Source organism: Rhea pennata, chromosome 2 (genome assembly GCF_028389875.1).
Source record: "Rhea pennata isolate bPtePen1 chromosome 2, bPtePen1.pri, whole genome shotgun sequence".
In the NCBI taxonomy this organism is placed as follows: Eukaryota; Metazoa; Chordata; class Aves; order Rheiformes; family Rheidae; genus Rhea; species Rhea pennata.
This window is the reverse complement of record NC_084664.1, coordinates 53,407,740-53,427,925: the sequence shown is the minus strand read 5'-3', so window position 1 is coordinate 53,427,925 and position 20,186 is coordinate 53,407,740. Positions and strand designations below refer to the sequence as shown.

Genomic DNA, 20,186 nt, shown 5'->3' with positions numbered 1-20,186 from the left:
TTCCTTTGCCTGCCATTTCTCTCTGAATCCTAGCACTAATAAGAATTCTCTGCAGCCTGACATAAATATCTTACGAGTTCTAACAGGCATAATGAAAATAAACACACACTGTGTATCCAAGAGCCATGTAGTCTATGATTCAGTTTCTATGCTTGTCATCAGGAGAAAGTGATTTTTTTTTTAATTGAAACTTCCTATAGAAATGTAAAATACAATTAAGTGTAAAGCTTCAGGGGCTAAATGAGAGCCAGGCAGTTAGAAGTATGTACAACTATAGAAAAGGGAGGAGTATACCTTGGGTTTTTGCAGCTTCCCTGATGATTTTCTGAAGCTGTTTCATTTCAGCATCAAGTTCTTCATAGTTTATTTCCCTAGATTCAATCTGAGGAGCCTGGAACAGTGACGGATCAGTTCCAAGGTAGGAACACTGAAGATGCCCACTGTCACTCAGAGTAACTATAACGCCTCTCAGACCTCTGCATTAAAAAATAAATAAAGAAAGCTTGTTAAGAAATGGGAAAGAATCATATAAGCAACTATAACACTGAATTTTTATGCTGCTTCTATTGATCTATCTACAAGCATAACATAACTCCAGAAATAGAATTTTATGAGATTATTTGATCAAAAGAAAACAAAAATATTTATTCTCTGATACACATGCGTTTATGAACATTAGTCTTGCTTATTTCAATCACATCTAAGGAGCAATCTGTGTTAGACAGATTACTAAGACAAAATAATTATATCCAAATAACTCAGAATCTGTATTAACAAGACAGGCAATAAGACCAGACGACTAGAATAAACAAGCAGAATAGACAGTACAATTGTCGTAACCATTTTACTGACAAATTGTTACTTAAATTTTTTTGAAGTATAGATATTCATGTTGGTAAGCAGAAAGACAAATTAGCTAAACAGAAATCAAAATAAGGGAAGAGAAAAGATGCATTAGAATAAATCACTAATCAAATGGAAAGAACGTTCACAGTGAAGACAGCAGGAAGGACTCTGATGGTATCAGCAGTACCGCTTATTCTTTGACTGCTGCTGCAGGTAACGTACTGGCTTCAAACCCTGGCTGGCTCTTCCCTGCAATACCTTTCTGAAGAGACGTGAATCAAGACGATTCCCTTAGATTGCTCTACATCAATACAAATTAACGCTTCATTAGCTATGCCCTAATCCATAACACTTTTCTCTCCAGGAACAGTACTTGGTTGATCTTCCTCCAACAAAATCTGACTCATATTTTGTTTATCTGATCATGTACATGCACACACAACACTTTAGAAAGGTATTTTCACAGATTATGAGACAACTGGGTGAGCACTGCCAACATTTTACTTAACCTGAAGGTCATCCAGAATCAGAAGACGAACTGAACACTAAAGGGAGGCTAGCATAGTTGTTAGTGTAAGCTAGCAGAAAGCTAACTTTTCTTCTATTTTTTTAAATGATTTAATTAATTTAAAAGTTTATAATTATTTTCATAATCACAAAGGGACAACATATTCAGGCCAGTAACATGTTCTTATTCCATACTTAGAATGTCTTACAGCAAAACTCCCTCTGTGTAAAATACAACTATTATTAAATAAGGTAAAGCCATACTGAAAGACCTTTTTAACCAATTCCAAGACATAAAACTTGATTTTAACGCAAAGGTCTAATACACTGTCTGACTAATTAGCCATAAGTAAGATATTGTATTATATAAATGTTTGTGCTATACGGACTAGATGATATCCAGAGGTCTCTTCCAGCCTCAACCAGTCTGTGGTATCCATATAACCATAGAAATAAGGACTCTATTCAGAAGAATACTGTACAAGTAAAATAAGCAGTTGCTGCGGATGATTTTGAGCTTTCTCTTTCTACATAAGGATGTTTTTACTGAATGAATGACCTAAATTTCCTGGTTGAGTTATGTATATATGGAAACCAAAATTTATCTTTTTAGACAATAAGTATTCTTAGTCTTTCTCTGGAGATGAAAATGCAAGTTTATAGCATCTTGTGGAACAGATTACACATAGCAGAGAAATCTCTCTCCCCTTATCTATTACATAACCTTTTCTTAAACAGAAGGAGTCCTCTCTTTTGAGGAGTCTATTCCTATTGCCATGGAAAAGCTTCCAGCTACTTCCCCATTTGCAAATGGATAACAACATTCACTGCAAGAACTCGGCAAACTGCAATACGATGCTGTGTCTCTCAGCACCAAAATTCCTCATTACCTAGTTTCTTGCATCTATTCATGCAGCAACCAGCACTGGTCATAATCCTGTACAGCACACCGAACTGAGAGAAATCAGTGTGCCTATGCTGTGACCTTTGTTCCAGGATGGTAGCAGGAAAATGGCTCTGATTCATACACATTGTTAATAGAGCTATCCACAAGTAAAGCACACTAAAGTAAATTACCTTCTAAATCCTATCTGTACAACAAAAAACTTTCTTCATGATAAATAAGCAGAATTCTAAAGTGACAACAGAGCTTGCCATCAGCACACAGAGGGACATGATGTGATCTACAGATGAGACTGTTCCTTTCCACTGGCTCTGGCAGTCATGCCTTTCCTCAGAGAGCCAGTTTACCTAACTAAACCCACAGAAAACTATTCCTAACTTTTCTTCTTGTAGTTCAGAGCACTAAATTAGGTCTTCAAAAGGTCAGATTTGCACCAGAGTAAATGCAAAGGAAAGTGCAGGCATGCACAGTCAGAACTGGAATTGGGGAGAGCAATACTATTCCCCTTTTAGAGGCAGCAAATTCTTACTTTACCTTGACTTCTCTAGTCAAGCCACATGTTCAAACATCCTATCAGAATGAATCTTGTATGGCAACTAAGATCTTTTACTTGCAAAGACCTTTTTTTGTGGGAGAGCAAGGTGAATGATATTTTAGGTTGGTTATTTGGAGATAATTTGTCTAGTTTCTCTTCAAGATTCTGCTCTAAATTTTCAGCCAGCTTTACAGCTCTTCCCTAAATATACTTGATATTAGACTACAAATTTGATCAAGACAGAAGATCTGTCGTCTAGCTCAGATACTGATTTGTACGTGATGTTCTCCAAAACAGCATTTCACCTTTAAGGGTAGATACACAAGATATTTCTTTAGGAAAATTACCCATTCACATTAAACATGACTTCCTTAAAACTATAAAGTAAGAAATCTTTGACCAGCTGTAGCACGCTCTACCCTATGGACAATAGATGTTAACCAGAAACCATTTTCTTATTTCCAAAGAAAGTCTTCCTTAAAAATGATGGGTTTTCAATTGTCCGAAGCTTTGAAATTCTTTGATTCTTAACTTTTTCTCCCCTGGAGCCTGTTTTAGAAGCAAGATCTCTTCTGAAGTTGAGATCCTCTTTTCTTGGTAAAGTCAATACTGTTATTTAAGTTGTCTCAAACTTAAAATCTAATTTTCTACCTAATAAGACATTTTAATTTAACACTGGGGTTTCAGTCAGTAATCCTCACTTAGATCTTACAATATCCTCAAAGGAATTTGAGCATTTACTGGAAAACATGGATTAAATAAAGATGTTTTTGTTACTTTTAAGTTCATTAGAAGCCATTGGCATCCTACTCAGGAAAAGATGCATAAAATTTTTTGGGGGGAGGGCGGTAGACTCAGCATTTTCCCTTCTGTTTATGGCAGAAGATGCAGTAGGGAGAAGAAGGAAAGAAGAATGTGGTTTACCTTACTAAAAAAGTCCATGCAACTAAGTAGAAGAATGGTGCAAATATATCAACTCTGAAATTACTGGCCAGAGATCTCTAGGAATCCTAGAAAGTACCTCCATGCCTTAACCAGGAATAAATCATCACTGTATGAATAACCCTAATTTTAAAGCAAGGGTTGTACTAAACAAAAATTTCTCATCTATCCCTTTATAAGGTAGGTTAATAAAAATGGAGCCTTTTGTCCAGTTTGGCTGGACACAAGCTATCATGGCTGTTTCCTGTGAACTGACAGCCTCTGAAATGAGGTTTAATAAAAGATCCTTTCTCAGTTTTATGACTCTAGTCCCATTTCTTAGTGGCAGTGCTAGTGGCCAGAAATGTTAATTCCCATTCCACTGCCACCAGAAATGCATGTCTGTTTCCCGGAAGGAGTGAAGCTTGTCAGGTGTAACACAACTACTCTTACTGACACTAGTGAAAAGTTTTCTACAGAATTAACAAGTTTTTCTGCAAGTCAAAAATGCTCTAGAGCTGTGCATTTTGAGTAAGTCTCTCCCAAAAATACACTTTAAGAAGAAAACAAAGCAGAAGACTGCTAATACTGCTTTGCAACTTATATAACCAGTACCTGTGCTAACAGCTATACTATGAAGGTGATGGCCTACTTGCCACCTGTAAGCTTTGGGGTTTGCATACATGATCTCTGACAAATTCAGAACTCCTAATTCAAGATGAGAATAAGCAGGACCAAGTGGGAGTTTGGTTCCTCTAACCACTTAAATATTTGTTGCAGGCTATAGTTGGTTTCCTTGCTCAGGCCTGGGCCTGTTGTTGGAATTTTATGCCAAACTGGCCAGACAGGTCTCCATTCTTCCTGTTTTTCCTTCCTCTATATGCCAAAAAGGCTCCATACAACACACATCCGTGCTGCATTTACAGTATTCTAGGATGGCATGTGGACCAAATACCTTGGCCTCATCTTCAGATATGTGTGCTAATACAAGGAGACAGACTGTTGTAAATACTGGAGGCATCACTCAGTTTTGGCAAGGTTTGCAAATTACACCTTACAGGTAGGACCTTGCTCAATGTCTGCCTGGTATTTGCAAAAAAAGTTTGCCACAGTGGCCATGGCTGCAGGGAAGTCTTAAAAAAAAGGAGACTACAGAAACAAATTCTAGTAGTCGAAGCTACCATGCTACCAAGTACATAGTCTTGTAAATTGAAAGAAAATTAAGAGAACATGAATTACTATTTAGGTACAAGTAATGTCAAAGTTACTGAAATAGAAAAGAAAGAAGAAAAATGAGAGAACAGGAGAATTGCATCATAAACTTGTTCCACAACTGAAAGAAAAAAAAAAAAAAAGACATCTGAACATAAGACAATTTCTCAAATTTTCCAGCTGGACCACCTTTAAATTTCTTTCCTGAGGATACGAATCTGTTAAGCTAAGAAGGAAGGATCCATGAGGAGATCTGAATGTGAATCAAAAGATATGAAGAAATACAGCTACACACTGTTAGGCACAAATCTATGATGATAAGGCACCTAAATGTGGTGCATTCAAAAATTGCAGCCCTCCCTATGCATCTTTAAGCTGGCAGTCATCTACAGATAATCAGCCTATCAAACCCCACTGAAATCAATGAGGTGATTTGCCTATCCAAATGAATCTCTCCTAAGAAATCTGGAGTTTATGTCAGCAAAAAGTTTGGATTATAGAATGTACATCAAAAAGTCTGCCTTAAAATAAACTTGTCATTTTGATCAACTTTCCTTTGAGCACTGATGTCCTTCAAATCTGCTGTGGCTCAGAGACAAAACTATTGTTTCAGGAAAGCAGTGTAACTAATGGTACTTTGCCTTTGCTCCAGCTACTATTCTGCTGCATCCTAAAGAAAAGGACTGTTCAACATGAAACACATAGGAATATAGAACAGCTTTTTCCCGATTTTTCCTTTCCTTAATTCTGTCCCTGGATTTGTAGGTCAACACAAACCATAAGAGAAATACAGGCAACAAGTTGTAACACCTGATATATAGTATATTCATTTATCTGTTGGAATGTTTGTCATCTAGTTAGATTGCTTTATTTTCTCAGGCTTTTATAACAGTAGTTAAAGATGACAGGGGAAGAGCGTGTGTATTTAACAGTTTTATAATAGTTTCCCTACAGCTACTGCACTCATACAATATCCCTGCAAATACCATTACTTCATTTGGCGTATTTTGCACACAATCTGCAATTTCAATTACTTGTTAAATTTCTTTTATTGTAAACTATTTTTTTTATTATATATCACACAATAGTCAAAGTAATAGCAAATCTAAAGGGACACTTTAACAGAGAGGAACTCAAAGTATGAAACAAATTATTCTGGTATCTAAAATAACTTTACAGTACAAAGCAACTCCTACACACATATGGTAATAATTTGAAAATCTAACTATTATTGGATTTGAATAATAATAACAGTATATCCTTTCTGTAGGTCTTCTCTTACTAAACAAATTGCTCACAACATAATTCTTGAACAAATTAAAATGCTTTGCATGTTTCCAGTTATACCAAATCGATCACTCAAAAATTGATTTTGAATTACAGATTCAACCTCTCAACTTCTACTTAAAAGACAAACCAAGGCATTATTCCATAGGTTTGGTTATTGACACTACTTATTGTTTTAACTATTCATATTTGTAATAATAGAAAAAACCTTTCCTTCTGAATTTCAAATGCAGTCTTCTTAATTTATATTCTTCATACCGATAATTTTAGAAAGCAAAGTGTTCTGCAATACTATTTTTGGTTCCTTGTTGATAATGTATTATTTACAAACAACTGAATTAGAAAACTAATGCCTGAATAGTGTTCAATCATTTTGAATCAATTCTCATTTTATCATCCTGTGAAGCCATCATTCGTATGCAACAGCAAAACTAAGATTACTTTCAGTGCTCTTGGAAATTCCAGTTCTAAGTCTCACTACCATTTCCACCTCAGTTTAGTTGTAACTGTGTGAAGTGTCTGACAAAATGCTGAAGGAAGATCAGACTAGTTGTAATAAACTCTAAGAACTTTCTAATACGAAGTAATAGGAGTTTAAGTCAAAGGACCATCTTAATCTGCTATAGGACACATTCTCTGAAATCAGATCCTTGGCTGAATATTTGAAATATACCTGATGGAATTCAGTGTCAGCTACCACTGACATTTAACTATATCTGGGTATTGACAGATCTCCCTCAGGCTCCCTTAAAAAGCTGCTTCCTCTTTAAAATTCTCTGCTCAACTTTGCAGCAGAGATAGCATTTTTTGTACGTGTAAGACTTCCCCATTCTACTACTACAAATGAAGACAAGTAACCTGTTTGATTACAGTAGCTGGAATTCCTTTAAGACTATTTACATTATGTATTTAACACTCTTTGCACACTCTGAAGAAGGCATGCAAACACATAAAATATTATAAAATATATAAAGTATTTTATTGTAATTATTTAACATTGATAGCATTATGTAGCAAAGAGTTTGTGCTGTTCCTGTATAGAAAAGCAGTTTTCATATCTTCCACTTGTGTGATAATTTTGGACAGGTGATCTTGGCAAAATGCCAGACACAAATCCAGGTAAAAAGATGTATGAAATATCTGTGAGAGGAAAAGGGAGATGAAACATCATTTCATCATAACCCATACAAACTCAGTTTAAAAAACAGAATTTATCCCTAAGACAACAGGTCAAGGACCATCCCCTTTTCTAAACACAAAAGCCCGCTGCGAGTTGGAACTGAATGAGAATAAAACCCAGAATTATACCATTTTGAACGCCTGCAGGATTCACAAACTTCTAACTCCTCTCCTGTACTCTCTATTTGAGAGTGAAAATATTTTCACTAGCGACAGGATTTTAGTACCCCTACATGGTGACACCACACATTATACCAGCAAATCAGTGCCTACAGAAAGACAACTTCAGATATGGTCTTTAATTTTTGTAGTTTCTTGATTAAAAGAGATACTTCACCTAAAAGATCAAGCACTGTCCAACAGAAACAAACAAACAAACAAAAAATAAAAAGGTCTTTCACCAAATGACAAGGGGGAAGAAAAGCAATGGAGACGAACATTGTTTCCACTTTTCCAGCCAAGTTAGAAAACACTACTAACAAGACTGGGTCAGGAATCTTCTTCTGCAGGATCACTACTGCCACCTGCGGGTCAGTACATCATGCTTTCGCAACGAGGCTTGCATGGGCAGGCCAAACAGCAAAGCTTTTATATACGAAAGTGCTAAAAGCTACCATGTCACATTAAATGAAGCAGAGAGTTCTTTTTGTTTTTGCCTTTTTTTTTTTTTTTTTTTTTTTTTTTTGACGGTATTAGTATAACAGCACGATGGTTTAAATGTAAGGAAATGCTAACGATATGTTTGTATGTGCAGTGTTAGATTCGTATGCACAACGCGCTCTTCTGGGTCCTTAAGGTAGAGGACAACCATACTGATATCAGCAGGCTATACAAGCAATTTAAACTCATGCTACAAATTACATATATGAAATGATTCTTTTCTGATGGATCATCTTTTTTTCATAAAGTAGAATAAAAGCAGAATATTCAAAGTGATGGCCGCCAAAAATACACAATCTTGCTTTAGGGTAAAAAAAAAAAAAAAAGTAAAAAGTTCTGAAGTATAATGTATTCTAGGAAAAGTTCATAACCTCCACATTGTATTTCATGACTCACAGTTCATAGCTAAGACACTTAGCTGCATTATGTGAATTCAAAATAAAGACTGATAAGAAAAGCTGATGGTTTTAAATAAGAGTGCAGTCTCTTAAGTCAAATCTTCAAGTAACAAGAGAACTTAGACTGCAATTTCATTTATGATAGTATCAGTGTTAGCAGCAAGGAAGAAATTAAGAGGAACTATCACACATCTAACACAAACATCTCCATGCCTCACTCCCTCTTAGAACTAGGTTAAGGACTCCTTATTTCTTCATTTGCAACTCTTTCCCCTTAAGTCTAAAATCTGTGTTTTAAGGCCAGACTTCCACACTAGCAGCCAGGTATCCTGCAGATTCTAAAGACTAAAGAAGTTATACCAGAAGACTGCAACAGGTATCACTACAGTTACAAAATTGTGAATATAGGACCCATGGGTCTTGAAAGTTTAGCCTTCATCTAACCCTCTAATTCCCCTACTTCTTCAAGACAGCAGTTCCAGTCCATTTTACTCCAGGCAAGCTGGAGATCCTTTAGCATCTCTGGTTCCAAGAATTTGTTAGAGATGCAATATGCTGTACTGGCAATATCTATACTCAACTATTAAGTTTATTGTTACAGCAAAAGCTCATTCTCAACTGCTTGTTACATATAAGCTCTTTAATATTAGACAATACAGGAGGGAAATAAGACAACTATCTACAAGCAAACTACAAGAGAATAACAAGAATAACCATGATGACAAGTCTCGTGTTAAAGACAGTCTTAATCAGCTATGGACATGTGCCATTAAGCATTGTAAAACTACATTTCATGAAATCATTCGTGAGCTTTGCTATAGTCACGTTCCATAGGAGGCATGAGCTTAACACAAAGAAAGTTACACATTTGTGTAACAATTTGTGTAACTATTGCATTACTCTAAACCCATCACACTGCAACAGTTCTTTGCACTACCTACTGACCCGTCCAGCATCACTCCATACAATCACCATTCTCAGCAAATATAAATTTATTGCAGAATCCCTAGAGCTTCCCAATCAAGTCTGAATATGGTTTTGCTCATCTTTCTGCTTTTTGTGACCTTTTAGGTCTGTGCACCGTATCATCATAATGCTCTTCACTGAAGGCAGAAGCATATCACTCCCCCTTCACACCAAAATCTCTGGAACCTGAACTCCTCCCATCAATTTCACATATTTCCCAAAGCTTCAGGTTAAGTTTTGTGAGCTTTAGGTCCAAGGTCAATACACATAGGCACAACAGGCTAGAAAATCTAAGGAACCGCAAAAAATTTACTCTAGGAGGACAGGATAGAGAACTTTAGAAACACTGAACTGCAGAAAATTTCTCTCTTTCACCCAGCTCCTCACCCAGATGACAAGGATGTGCCTGCAAACTTCAAAGGTCACCAGCATTTCAGGCTGGGAAAAGTCCATAAATGATTATTTTTAACAATACTTATCACTGTCCCTTTACCCTGTCTTGTAAAGAACAAAGCTAATCTTCACAAGAATCTCTGGCACTCTGCACTGCTAGCTCTCATCTTCACACCTTTCCATACACATCCCACCTTGCAGATCTTAGTACAGAAAAAAGTTTCATTTGTGTTAATAATACTCAAGACATTCAAAGTCAACAGCCATAGACTGTTCACAGTAACAGTCTTTCAGTCAAGATGTCCAGCACTTCCATGGGCAGAGCAAGTGTCACAATGCAGTCACAAATACCAGCCTAATGCTCCATATCTAACTCCAAGATTGAGTTCAAAATCTGATATGGGTATATTCCACTCTGTCTCACCATGAAAAAGCACAAAGAAATCACAGATCAACCCCCTCCCCCCCCCCCCAAAAAAAAAAAAAAAAAAAAAAAGCTATTAGGTTTAAAAGCAGGTCCTTTTATGTTAAATACTAAACTTACTTGCTTTGTTGTTCTTGAGCATTTAGAATTTCCACTTTTAAGGCTTTCTCTAGAACCTTGAGGGCAGGAATATTTTAAGTGTTTTTCTAAAGAAAGCTGAAACCCTTACAAAACCATATGACTGTAAAAAATAGCCTTTTTAAAAGCAAATAAGTGACATGCAATAAAATTAAGAGAATTGGCAATATGGGCATGTGCTTAATGCCATACAATATACACCATTTAAAACTTCTAACTTGCTAGAAAGCTCAGTCATGAATTAGACTGGGTGCCAGACACAGTACTTGGCACATCTGTATTTTTTGCAAGATAAGAATCCTACCAAGGTGGGGGGGGGAGGAGGAAGGAGCTGTGTAAACTATACACATCAAAATAATCTCTTCAAAAGACCTTAAAAAATGGTAATACTTTGTACTGCTATTTCTTATCAACCTTAGTGGCAATTCAATGATGAAAAACATTCATGTAATCAATTTCTTTTTCCTAATAAACTTCTCTTTAAAATGCAACTATGTTTAAATAGAAAGATTCTAGAAGCCTCTGTGTTTAACTTCTCAGATCAGGCAACATATTCTTACAGAGCACTATAAAAATTTATATATATATATATATATATATATATATATATATACACACATATAACTGAACAGTTCATACAGTGCGTCATAACTGGCATTGCTTCTATTACAGCACTACTATACAGAAAAAGGAAAAATCTTTCAGCAAACTGTAAAGTTTGATTCCTGCAGTTTCTTTCCATAAAACCATGTAATATGTGCTAAGTTTTGCTGGTTTCATATGCAAGGTTTGCCATTTTTATATGGTGATTCTTTAACAGTTGTGGTAGCTGTGGTGATGTCAGTTATAATAAGGAATAACAGATGGTCTGGAATGAAGAACAAAGTATTTTCCAGCATCTGTATAGCTAAAAAAAAAATTGAATGAGAAGGGTTTTGCTTTGACTCCACCCACTACTACCCTGTAATGTGACTATGCTTTTACACCTTATATACTTAATTCAACTGAAATATTTCTTCATAATTTTCCAGTTAAATTCAATTCCATGTTAACAACTCCAGGCTTAGGTTAATTCTCATATACAGACAATAAGTCTTCGTTCTAAGAAGCCAATAAACAGTCTTCAGGGAACGTTCATTTTGTATTTCATTAAACAAAAATCTATTTATTAGATCACTCTAATATTATTCTAGTATTACATAATACTAGCATAATACTAACAGTTCAGATAATCTAAGAGGATTATTGGATTAGACATTTTTCTAGAAAGCAAAAGCAGTGATTATCTTCAATGAGGCATGTTCAAATAATTCTAAAATTCATAATTGTTCGGTTTTAGGGTAAGGATGGGGCTGCTTTTAAATCTAATAAAAATCTCCAACTAGTGTCCATACTACACTCTGAAGTTCAGCAGTACTTATTACTAGGCTTATGCTTCAAGCCCACTGCAAGTGTAAGGACAATCTCTGCTAGTCATTAGAATCATCAGAAGAGTACTTCTCAGCGTCACAAGGTCAAGATGTTTTTTATCAAGATTTTTTTTTTAATCAAGGGTTTTTTTTAAATCAAGGGGTTTTTTTTTGTTTGTTTGTTTGTTTGCTTGTTTGTTTGTTCAAGGTAAGCACTCACTGTTGCTCATATGGTCCTCAGGTAGCCAAGGCCAACAAAAATAATACTGATTCAAAGGTAGCACAGCAAGCTATCGACCCAAGGTTTTCTGCTTTGATCTGTAAGTATTCCTAGATGGTCATCTCTGATTATAAAGAATAGATGTCACATGCTTGGAGTAGAATATGGTAACAGAGACAGAAAATCAAAGACAGGTAGCAAGGCAATGCTACATTCAGGCCAAAAAGGTTGGAAATTATATTAGACATGCTTTTCTTTTTTTTTTTTTTTTTTTTTTTAATGAAGAGCTGCAGGCAAAAAAAAAAAAAAAAAAAAAAAAGCTGCCAACTAGGAGGAGCAAAATTGTAACTTAGATAACAGCAAGAGATTATTGCTTCAGTAAATTAGAAGTTATTGTCTCCAAAACTAGACTTGCAAACATTTCAAAATATTGTAAAATTCTCTCTTGTAATGCACCTGGCCAACTTCAACACAACTGCGAAATTCCCAAGAGGCACAAAAGGGCAGTAGCCTGCCTACAGCAAACACCACATGGCACAGTACAAAAATTCTAATGTGCAGTAATATGATTGCATAGAAAAGTTCATTCTCAGTACCTGCATCAGCCAAATAGTCTCTTTGAGTCTTTACTATTTCTACAAGTATTGGTGGAAATATTATGCTTGTGAAGATCACTGTATCTTTCTCAAAATGAATAGTAAGTAATGGTAAAAGAAAGGCACATAAACACAGCCAATACTCCCTAAACACTGGTAATGAAGACATAAAAGGTATAGGGTTAAGCAGAAAAAGAACTTACAAAAGGGCAACATTTGAATGTTAGACCTATTAAATTGCTTTATTTTGTCTGACAAATTACAAAAATCACACATTAGTATAGTATTTTCAATCAACAGGTTTAAAGTGATACAGTAAGCTGCAGTACTTCTGCACCTGAGCCTGCATAATGCAACTTTTAGTTTATTACTTTAAATAAGTCTCTATTCACTACTGTGTAACAGCATAATTCAAAATGCGAACATGGATGGCCCTTGAGTAGCTGTCTTTAATTGGTGTCTGATAAATGCATTACTATATGAACAGTCTTAATGGCATGATGGTTCATGATACTAACGTTTAGTTCAAGCATGATCGCTACGATCAAGTATTAGGCTATCATACACGGAGAAGTAATAACAAACACAAAAAAGAATCAGCACATGAATTTATACCATAGTCAACAGTAAATCTAGCAATTCTTTTGACTGCAAACTGAGCAAAACTCACATAGGATCAGTGGTGAAATCCTGGAGACGTACAATATTTTTATGGGTCATTCCTCAGAGCAGAAACATAAGTAGATTTGAAGTCCAGTAAAGAGTTAAAGTGTAGATAAAGATTACTAAGTAACCCAGCTTACTGGTTTCAACCTATAAAGTCTACTTTTATTTCCTGACTTTTCAACTGTTTGCATTTGCTAAAAAAGACATTTTTTTCTCCTGTCAGATCATGAAAATCTATTTACTAACTTAACTCAACTTAAAAAGTTGAATACTGGAAATTTAATATTACAAGCTCAGAAATTCATATTCTTCAAATGCAATAAATTACTTCTAAGCTAAAAAATAAACTCAAAAAAAAACCTTTTCCAAACCACTTTACATTTCCTCTTCAGAAAACATGCTGTGCTATCACTAAGTAAAATGATATTTACTTGTCAAATAAATGAAAGTAAAAGCAAGTATTATGCTAACTTTCACCAACTTGTCCATATCTGTCAACTCCTTGTAAGAAAGAGAACTACACATTTTACACAGCATATATGTCATTTTGATAGTTACTTGCTTCAAAAAAAATCTTTCTTCCATAAAGAGTAAGTACAGTCCTTTCAGTCACAGACACAAGATGTACAAAAGCTCACAAAAGAGAGTGTTGGTACTGATATTCTAATTCCTAGATGTAAAAACAAAAAGACATCACATTGAGAACTGCATCTGTAGACAAATTCCACATCTAATCAACTATTTTTTCTTTACAAGTATCATCAGACTTCACTACTTGATGGATAACTCAGAGCATAAAGACTGAAAACTAGTGGCACCAGGCAATATCATTTGGGGGAGGGGGTGGAATAAATGAAAAGAGATGTATTTTGTGGTCTATTTCACTTTTAAAAGAGACAAAGACAGACTATCTTTTAGCAAGTACAGGCTTACTAGGTACAACCTAAAGGCTGTGTACAAACAAAACCAAGCAGTAAAATGAAAACTAGCCAACTTAAAAAACATTAAGAAGAAACAGAGTCCTTGATTTAGAGCCTTCATGCTTTCCTAGTACAAAAACAGGTTTGTAACTTGGAAGCGATCAAAACAGAATTCCCTTCCCTGAGACTAAATCCAAGCTCTAGTGCTCTATGTGGTTTTTCTTCAGCCCACAGCGGCGTCTCAGAAGCCTGTGATGGAAACATCCCCGAGGCTAGCCACACGAGCTACTTTGCTTCAGACTGAACGCACCTTAACATACTGTTCCAGTTTCAGGCCAGCTGGGTCAGAGCAGCACTTAGTGCAATCCATCAGCCTTTAGAACATGGCACTCTTGGAAACAGCTTTGCCAGGGGAATTAATGTCAAATAAATAGAAAAGCGAGTGGTCTAAGGATTTTAATCCACTCCTAGGACCTTTTATGGTCAAGCATATGGAGACAGGATAATTCAGACATAGGAAAACAAATACGACCTGTGATAGGCCCTAATAAAGTGACCTTCTGCTATTTTCTCCAAAAGTTATTTTAGATGATTCAGACAAACATAATCCACCTTTTTTGGTAGAAGAAGGGCTAAGTCACTTAATTTTACAAGCTCAAATTCCTGCCAATGCAAAAAGAAAGAAAAAAAAAAGTTCCTAGCAAGTGTTTTAGCTGACAAGAACTGTAAACAGCTTTGTCAGCATCACATTCCTATAGGCCTGCTCCCCATACAATTACTTAAATTTGGAGAGAGAAAGGAAAATCCAACATATCTCAGCACAAAAAAGTGACTGCATCAAATCCACCAATACCAGAGACACTTCCTTTACAAAGTACAGTGAAGGTCTTAGAAAAAAAGCTCTCCAGTGAAACAGGGAAGTGGCTATGGCAGGATAAGAAAAAAAGAAATAGGCTTTGAAGTCAGTGCAGAGAAGATATTTGGATTACTGTGATGGATACCAAGCTAACACTGGTGCTCAGAATTATTGTTTCAACACAAGAATTCCTATTCCACTCAAATTTTCACCAACTCTTTTATGTAACTTCCCAGAGTCCAGCTGTTTTAACTGCAGCACATCAACAGTTTCTCTCTCAAACCACTCTAGAGGGGGCTTTTCCCCCCATCAGCTCAGGCAGAACACAACCATTTTCTTCAAGAGTTTCAGCTTCAAAGAGGATGCTTTTGCACAGCCACAGCTTAAAGGGTAATGACACAGAACTACTAAAAAAACCTACAACTGTAAGCAGGCCTGTTAATGGAAAGCTGAATTTATACTCATATGAGACAAAGCCCTAAACAGATTAAGTTAATCCAAATTTTCAAGTTAAGTGGTTATGTCTCTGAAGCAATCCAGGCAATGTTAATAATACAGGAATCTCCTGACATTAAAACAATCATAAATATTGCTGTTAACTACTACTCATTAACAGAAGAATATAAACATCTAACAAGATAGAAAAATTTCTATAACAATGATTGGAACTGAACTGCCAGTTTAGTGATCACAGTTATACATATCTTCAGGTAATACACAAAGTAAGTTATTTAAACTCTCAAGTTTTTACCTTTACTCAAGTTTCTAACTGCAAGTTTTTATAAGAATTTTTCATTTTCAATTCACTGAGAGAACACTCAGATTTTTGTAACAGAAAAGAGAATCAAAAAGTGTAGTTTAACAGCTTAAAAATACATCACTTGTACAGCATAAACAGATGAATCTCACTAAAAAGGTTATTAGTTCCCATTTATTTTTTATTCAAATTTTTCCTAGTATGTTTCTGAAAACAGTGGTATGGAAATCAAACAGCTTATTCTGGAATGTAATCCCAAATGTTGTGGTGTGTTATTATCATTATTTCGATGCTGCTGTTTGCTATAGAGAAATACTGGATTTCACATTATTGTAAGAGAAAAATAAATTCATAAAGAAAATGAGAGGCACACACTAGAAACACAAGTTGCTTACACAGCTGAAATTCTCTGAAGCCACTGAAGGTTTGATCTTAGGAGTAAACTATAAAGATTATAAGTGTATCACTGGTTATGAGACAGTCACTGCTTCTGCCCCAAGAGATTTACATAAAATAGCTTCTAATAATGCTTTTCTTAGGCCCCAATTGGGACTGAGGCCTCTCCTGAGTGGCGCATTAGAAAATCATTATCACATTGACTCATATAAGAGAATTTTATTTTAAGTATATATATATATTTTTAAACATATCCTTTGTTTAAATCAAATTACTACCTCTGTAAGCTTTACTGCCATTTTTGCTGTTTAGCTCATCTTCATTTTGAATGTAGGACAGAAGTATAAGCATACCACATATATTTAAATAAATGACCAAATGTATCCAATTGGACAAGCATTTTCATTCTCACCCAGCGTTAAAACTGAATGAACAGGAAATTAGCTTTTTTCCAAAAGCATGGTAAATATATCATGTATCTAAACATGTGGGATACACTAAATCTAGTCCTATATCACGGGATATCCTAACATGACTTGCTGGTCACATATGTTTCTTTTGCAAGCATTAAAGTTACTGTACATGTACTGAAAAGCTTCCTATATCCTTCTACACTTGCAAGGCATATTTGTTTCTAACAGAAGCAATAACAGCAACATACGCCAAATGCATTAGACTTCCTGTGCCTGTAATGAATAGCTGTACAGGTCTGAAAGAAAGATAATTAACCCAACTTTGAGGCACTAGAGGATGAGCCAGGGAAGCGAAAAATTGAGGAAAATGATTTGTTCAAAGTGATGAGCTACCATAGTTTTTGTAGGAATGTTCTGAGTGGATACAAGCAAAAACAGATTGCAAAGGCTTGAGAAAAGGCTGTAGGAAAGGTTGGAAGTGTGTGCTTGGATGAGGAATTTAGCTACATTTACATGACATTAGGAAGTACTGAAATTTTTAATTACCTTTTGAATACAGTGATCTAAAGGACTGTCTAACAAAGCAAAAAGCCATATGTATGCAGAAAAAATTATGTCCATGTTAATAAAATCAAGCAGCAAGAGTTACTCCTGCAGGATAAAAAGATGGAGGTCACATTAAAAAAGTGAACAATATGAAATACTGGAATCTACCATTATTCTAATAAGAATCCAAACTTTGAGCTGTAAACCAGATCTCTCTACTCCCTGGGAGCAAACTACATCTCCTGGAATGGAGGAGGTCAGAAGTGAGAGCAGCTTATGACAATAAAAGCTGCAGTGGGATTTCTGAAAACAACAGCTACTAGAAATAAGAAAGAGTTGATGTATTGGCCATCTGCTTTTCTTCACCCAGGCACACAATCAATCAGTAGCTCCAGCTGAGTATCCAATATTATTAGCAATCCATAGATCACTCAGATTTTTTCAGTATCTGCGCATACTGAGATGAGCTTCAAAGCAGTTTAAGTCAAAATTTACTTGGACTATTTACTGCTTTGTGTTAGTACCTTCAACCAGCAGATAATCACATTTCTTTCCAAATCTTTGTCCTTCAACCATGTCTCTTACCTTAGCCAACTACACAAGGGAGAGATCTTATACTGCTCCTGGTGCATAGCTCTGAAACACATATGCCCTAGACCTCTCCCATTCCTTTCAGGCTGTGCGCGTGTGTGTGTGTGTGTGTGTGTGTGTGTGTGTGTGTGTACACTCATACACATTTATATATCTATATTATATATGAATACATCTGTGTGTTTGTGTATGTGCGTACACAAATGCATGTGTGTTTTTATCAGTACCTGTATAAAAAAAATAAGCTTGTATGTCTAGAATGCTTTCTCTCCATCCTTCACGGAACAAAGCCCCAAGCCAAAGCCTAGTATTAGTATGCCTGTGGGAATTTTGATTCTATATTTGCAAAGTGATCTGGGACAAATTACCAGGCTGTCAACATTCTCACTAAGATCAAACTACTGAATGCTAAAAATTACATGAAACAAGTAGAAATTGCATAAATTTCTTAAAGGTTAATTAAAACAAATATTTGAATAACATGCATTATAAACAAATAATTGTATGTACTAACATTAGTATAATCTCCTATTTTTTTCTTTTTTTTCTAATGACACTGACATTTTTTTCCAAACTTTAAAAGCTGTGCTGTCATACCCTGCAAAACTTTCCTCTTTTGTTTTATGCAAACTGGCCCACTGGGATAATTTGTTCTATTTCACATGTAACACTTGCTGGATGAAAGCTATCACAACTCTTTAGAGTCTCTCCAAAAAAAAAATTTTTTTTTTTTAATTACAACTATTTTAAAATCATTAAGTACCCATTAGTACCAAACAGAAAAACGCTAACTCCCCTTACAGATTTCCAGGCTGCGTAAAGCTAGTTAGTCAGATGTTGCATTTTCACGTTATGAGATTTTGTGATAAAACACACACTGTGATCCAGTAAGTTTTCAGAGTATGTTAGCATTACAGTTCAAAGGCATAACTACAGCCACTAAAGCCTGCTCGGGCCCTGAAGTAATCTACCTGCCCAGGATACTCCCACTGCGTTCCATGTGGTCACGGTCACCAGGCAGCCAGCACCCACAGTGTTGTTCACGTAGTATGTTCGCAGAGTATAGTCGTAAGTTGGATTGTAAAAACACTAGTTGAACTTTAGTGTAGTTTGCTTCTTGTTTCAGTGACAGAAATTCAGCACAAGTAATAATAAGAGTATTTCTTTACATTTGATCCCTCCCTCTCCCTAAGTTTTTTGCCCTGTCACTCTTACACGTTTTACAAAAAAAAAAAAAAAAAAAGGTCTGTGGCAGTGCAATCCTGAGCAATTTATACAGTTCCTAAATTAATTTCACTTAATTGGAGAGACCAAGTTCTGTCCTCATGCATTAAAATCAGAAAATCTAAAGCATGAATACAGCAATTCTAGAATTCTTTGAGACTTATCAGTATTTCCATTAATGTAATGAATGTTTTACACAACAAAAAAAAAACACTTCGAATTTTCCTTCTACAGTTCACCTTATTTGTTAGGATCTACAGGTTAATTTCACTACTGTAAACAAATTTGAAAAAGTAAACTTTAAGATACTTACTGTAAATTTGCTATTTTTACTGATACAGGAATGTGAGGAAGTTGAGTGGCCCATTTCAGTGTCACATCTTGATAAACACACAACATGTTACTATGGTTTCCAACTAGAGTGTTTATTGTTCCTTCTGTCACTGTTAGAGATATAAAAACTGTTTTAAGTTGAAAGATACTTTCATAAGCCAGTACTTTTCTTTCAGGCTTGTATTATTGTTATTTTTTCTTCTCCTTGTAAGCCATTACTTGGTACACGTGAATATGAATATATCACACATCTATTTCATATATTTATATTAATATATATATATACACACACATGCAAATACTTTTATTTTTACTTACAGAAATTTAAGATGGCAAAATGAAGAAAATCGCATGAATAATAACTATCAACAGTAACCAAGAGATAAGTGATTAATCATGAATACAAAATCCAATTACATACTACACATCACAACTTTTCCACAAGCCACACTAAGCAATATTTGAAAATAAATCTGCTTCCTCCAAAACAAGGAAGAGTTGATTTCACATATTTTCTATGAATCAACAACATCTTAAGAAGAATATATTTATTCAGTGAAAAAAATTCTTAGCTGTAAAAATTATAATAATGCTTTTTAGTTGAATTTTCGTTTTACAAACCTGAGCAATAAGGAAGGAAGCAACTTGGGCTGCAATCAAGTTTTTTCATGAATCGGATTTGCCCATTATCCTTAAGGCAAAAGAAGTTTCTCTCACCAAGCACAAAAACAGAAGAAACTGCCTGATTAAAGGACACAACGCATATATCCAGTGCTTGCTCTCCGATGTTTAAAGCCCAGTCCACCTTCAAAAGAAAAAACATGCTCCAGAGATCAGCCAACATTTGAATATTAAATAAAATACTTACAGAAAGCTCAGAATTCAAATT

At 35.3% G+C, this 20,186-nt stretch overlaps 1 protein-coding gene across 5 annotated transcripts in view; it reads right to left on the bottom strand.

Moving 5' to 3' along the window:
• BBS9 (Bardet-Biedl syndrome 9) overlaps positions 1–20,186 on the bottom strand; it is a 308,372-nt gene that overhangs the window by 249,399 nt on the left and 38,787 nt on the right. For all 5 annotated transcript variants that reach the window (XM_062569543.1, XM_062569542.1, XM_062569545.1 and 2 more), the window contains 3 exons: positions 19,919–20,102; positions 19,278–19,407; positions 295–476 (listed from right to left, as the gene is read on the bottom strand). In XM_062569543.1, the coding sequence (XP_062425527.1) occupies positions 295–476; positions 19,278–19,407; positions 19,919–20,102 (496 nt within the window). The remainder of the gene's footprint in view (positions 1–294; positions 477–19,277; positions 19,408–19,918; positions 20,103–20,186) is intronic.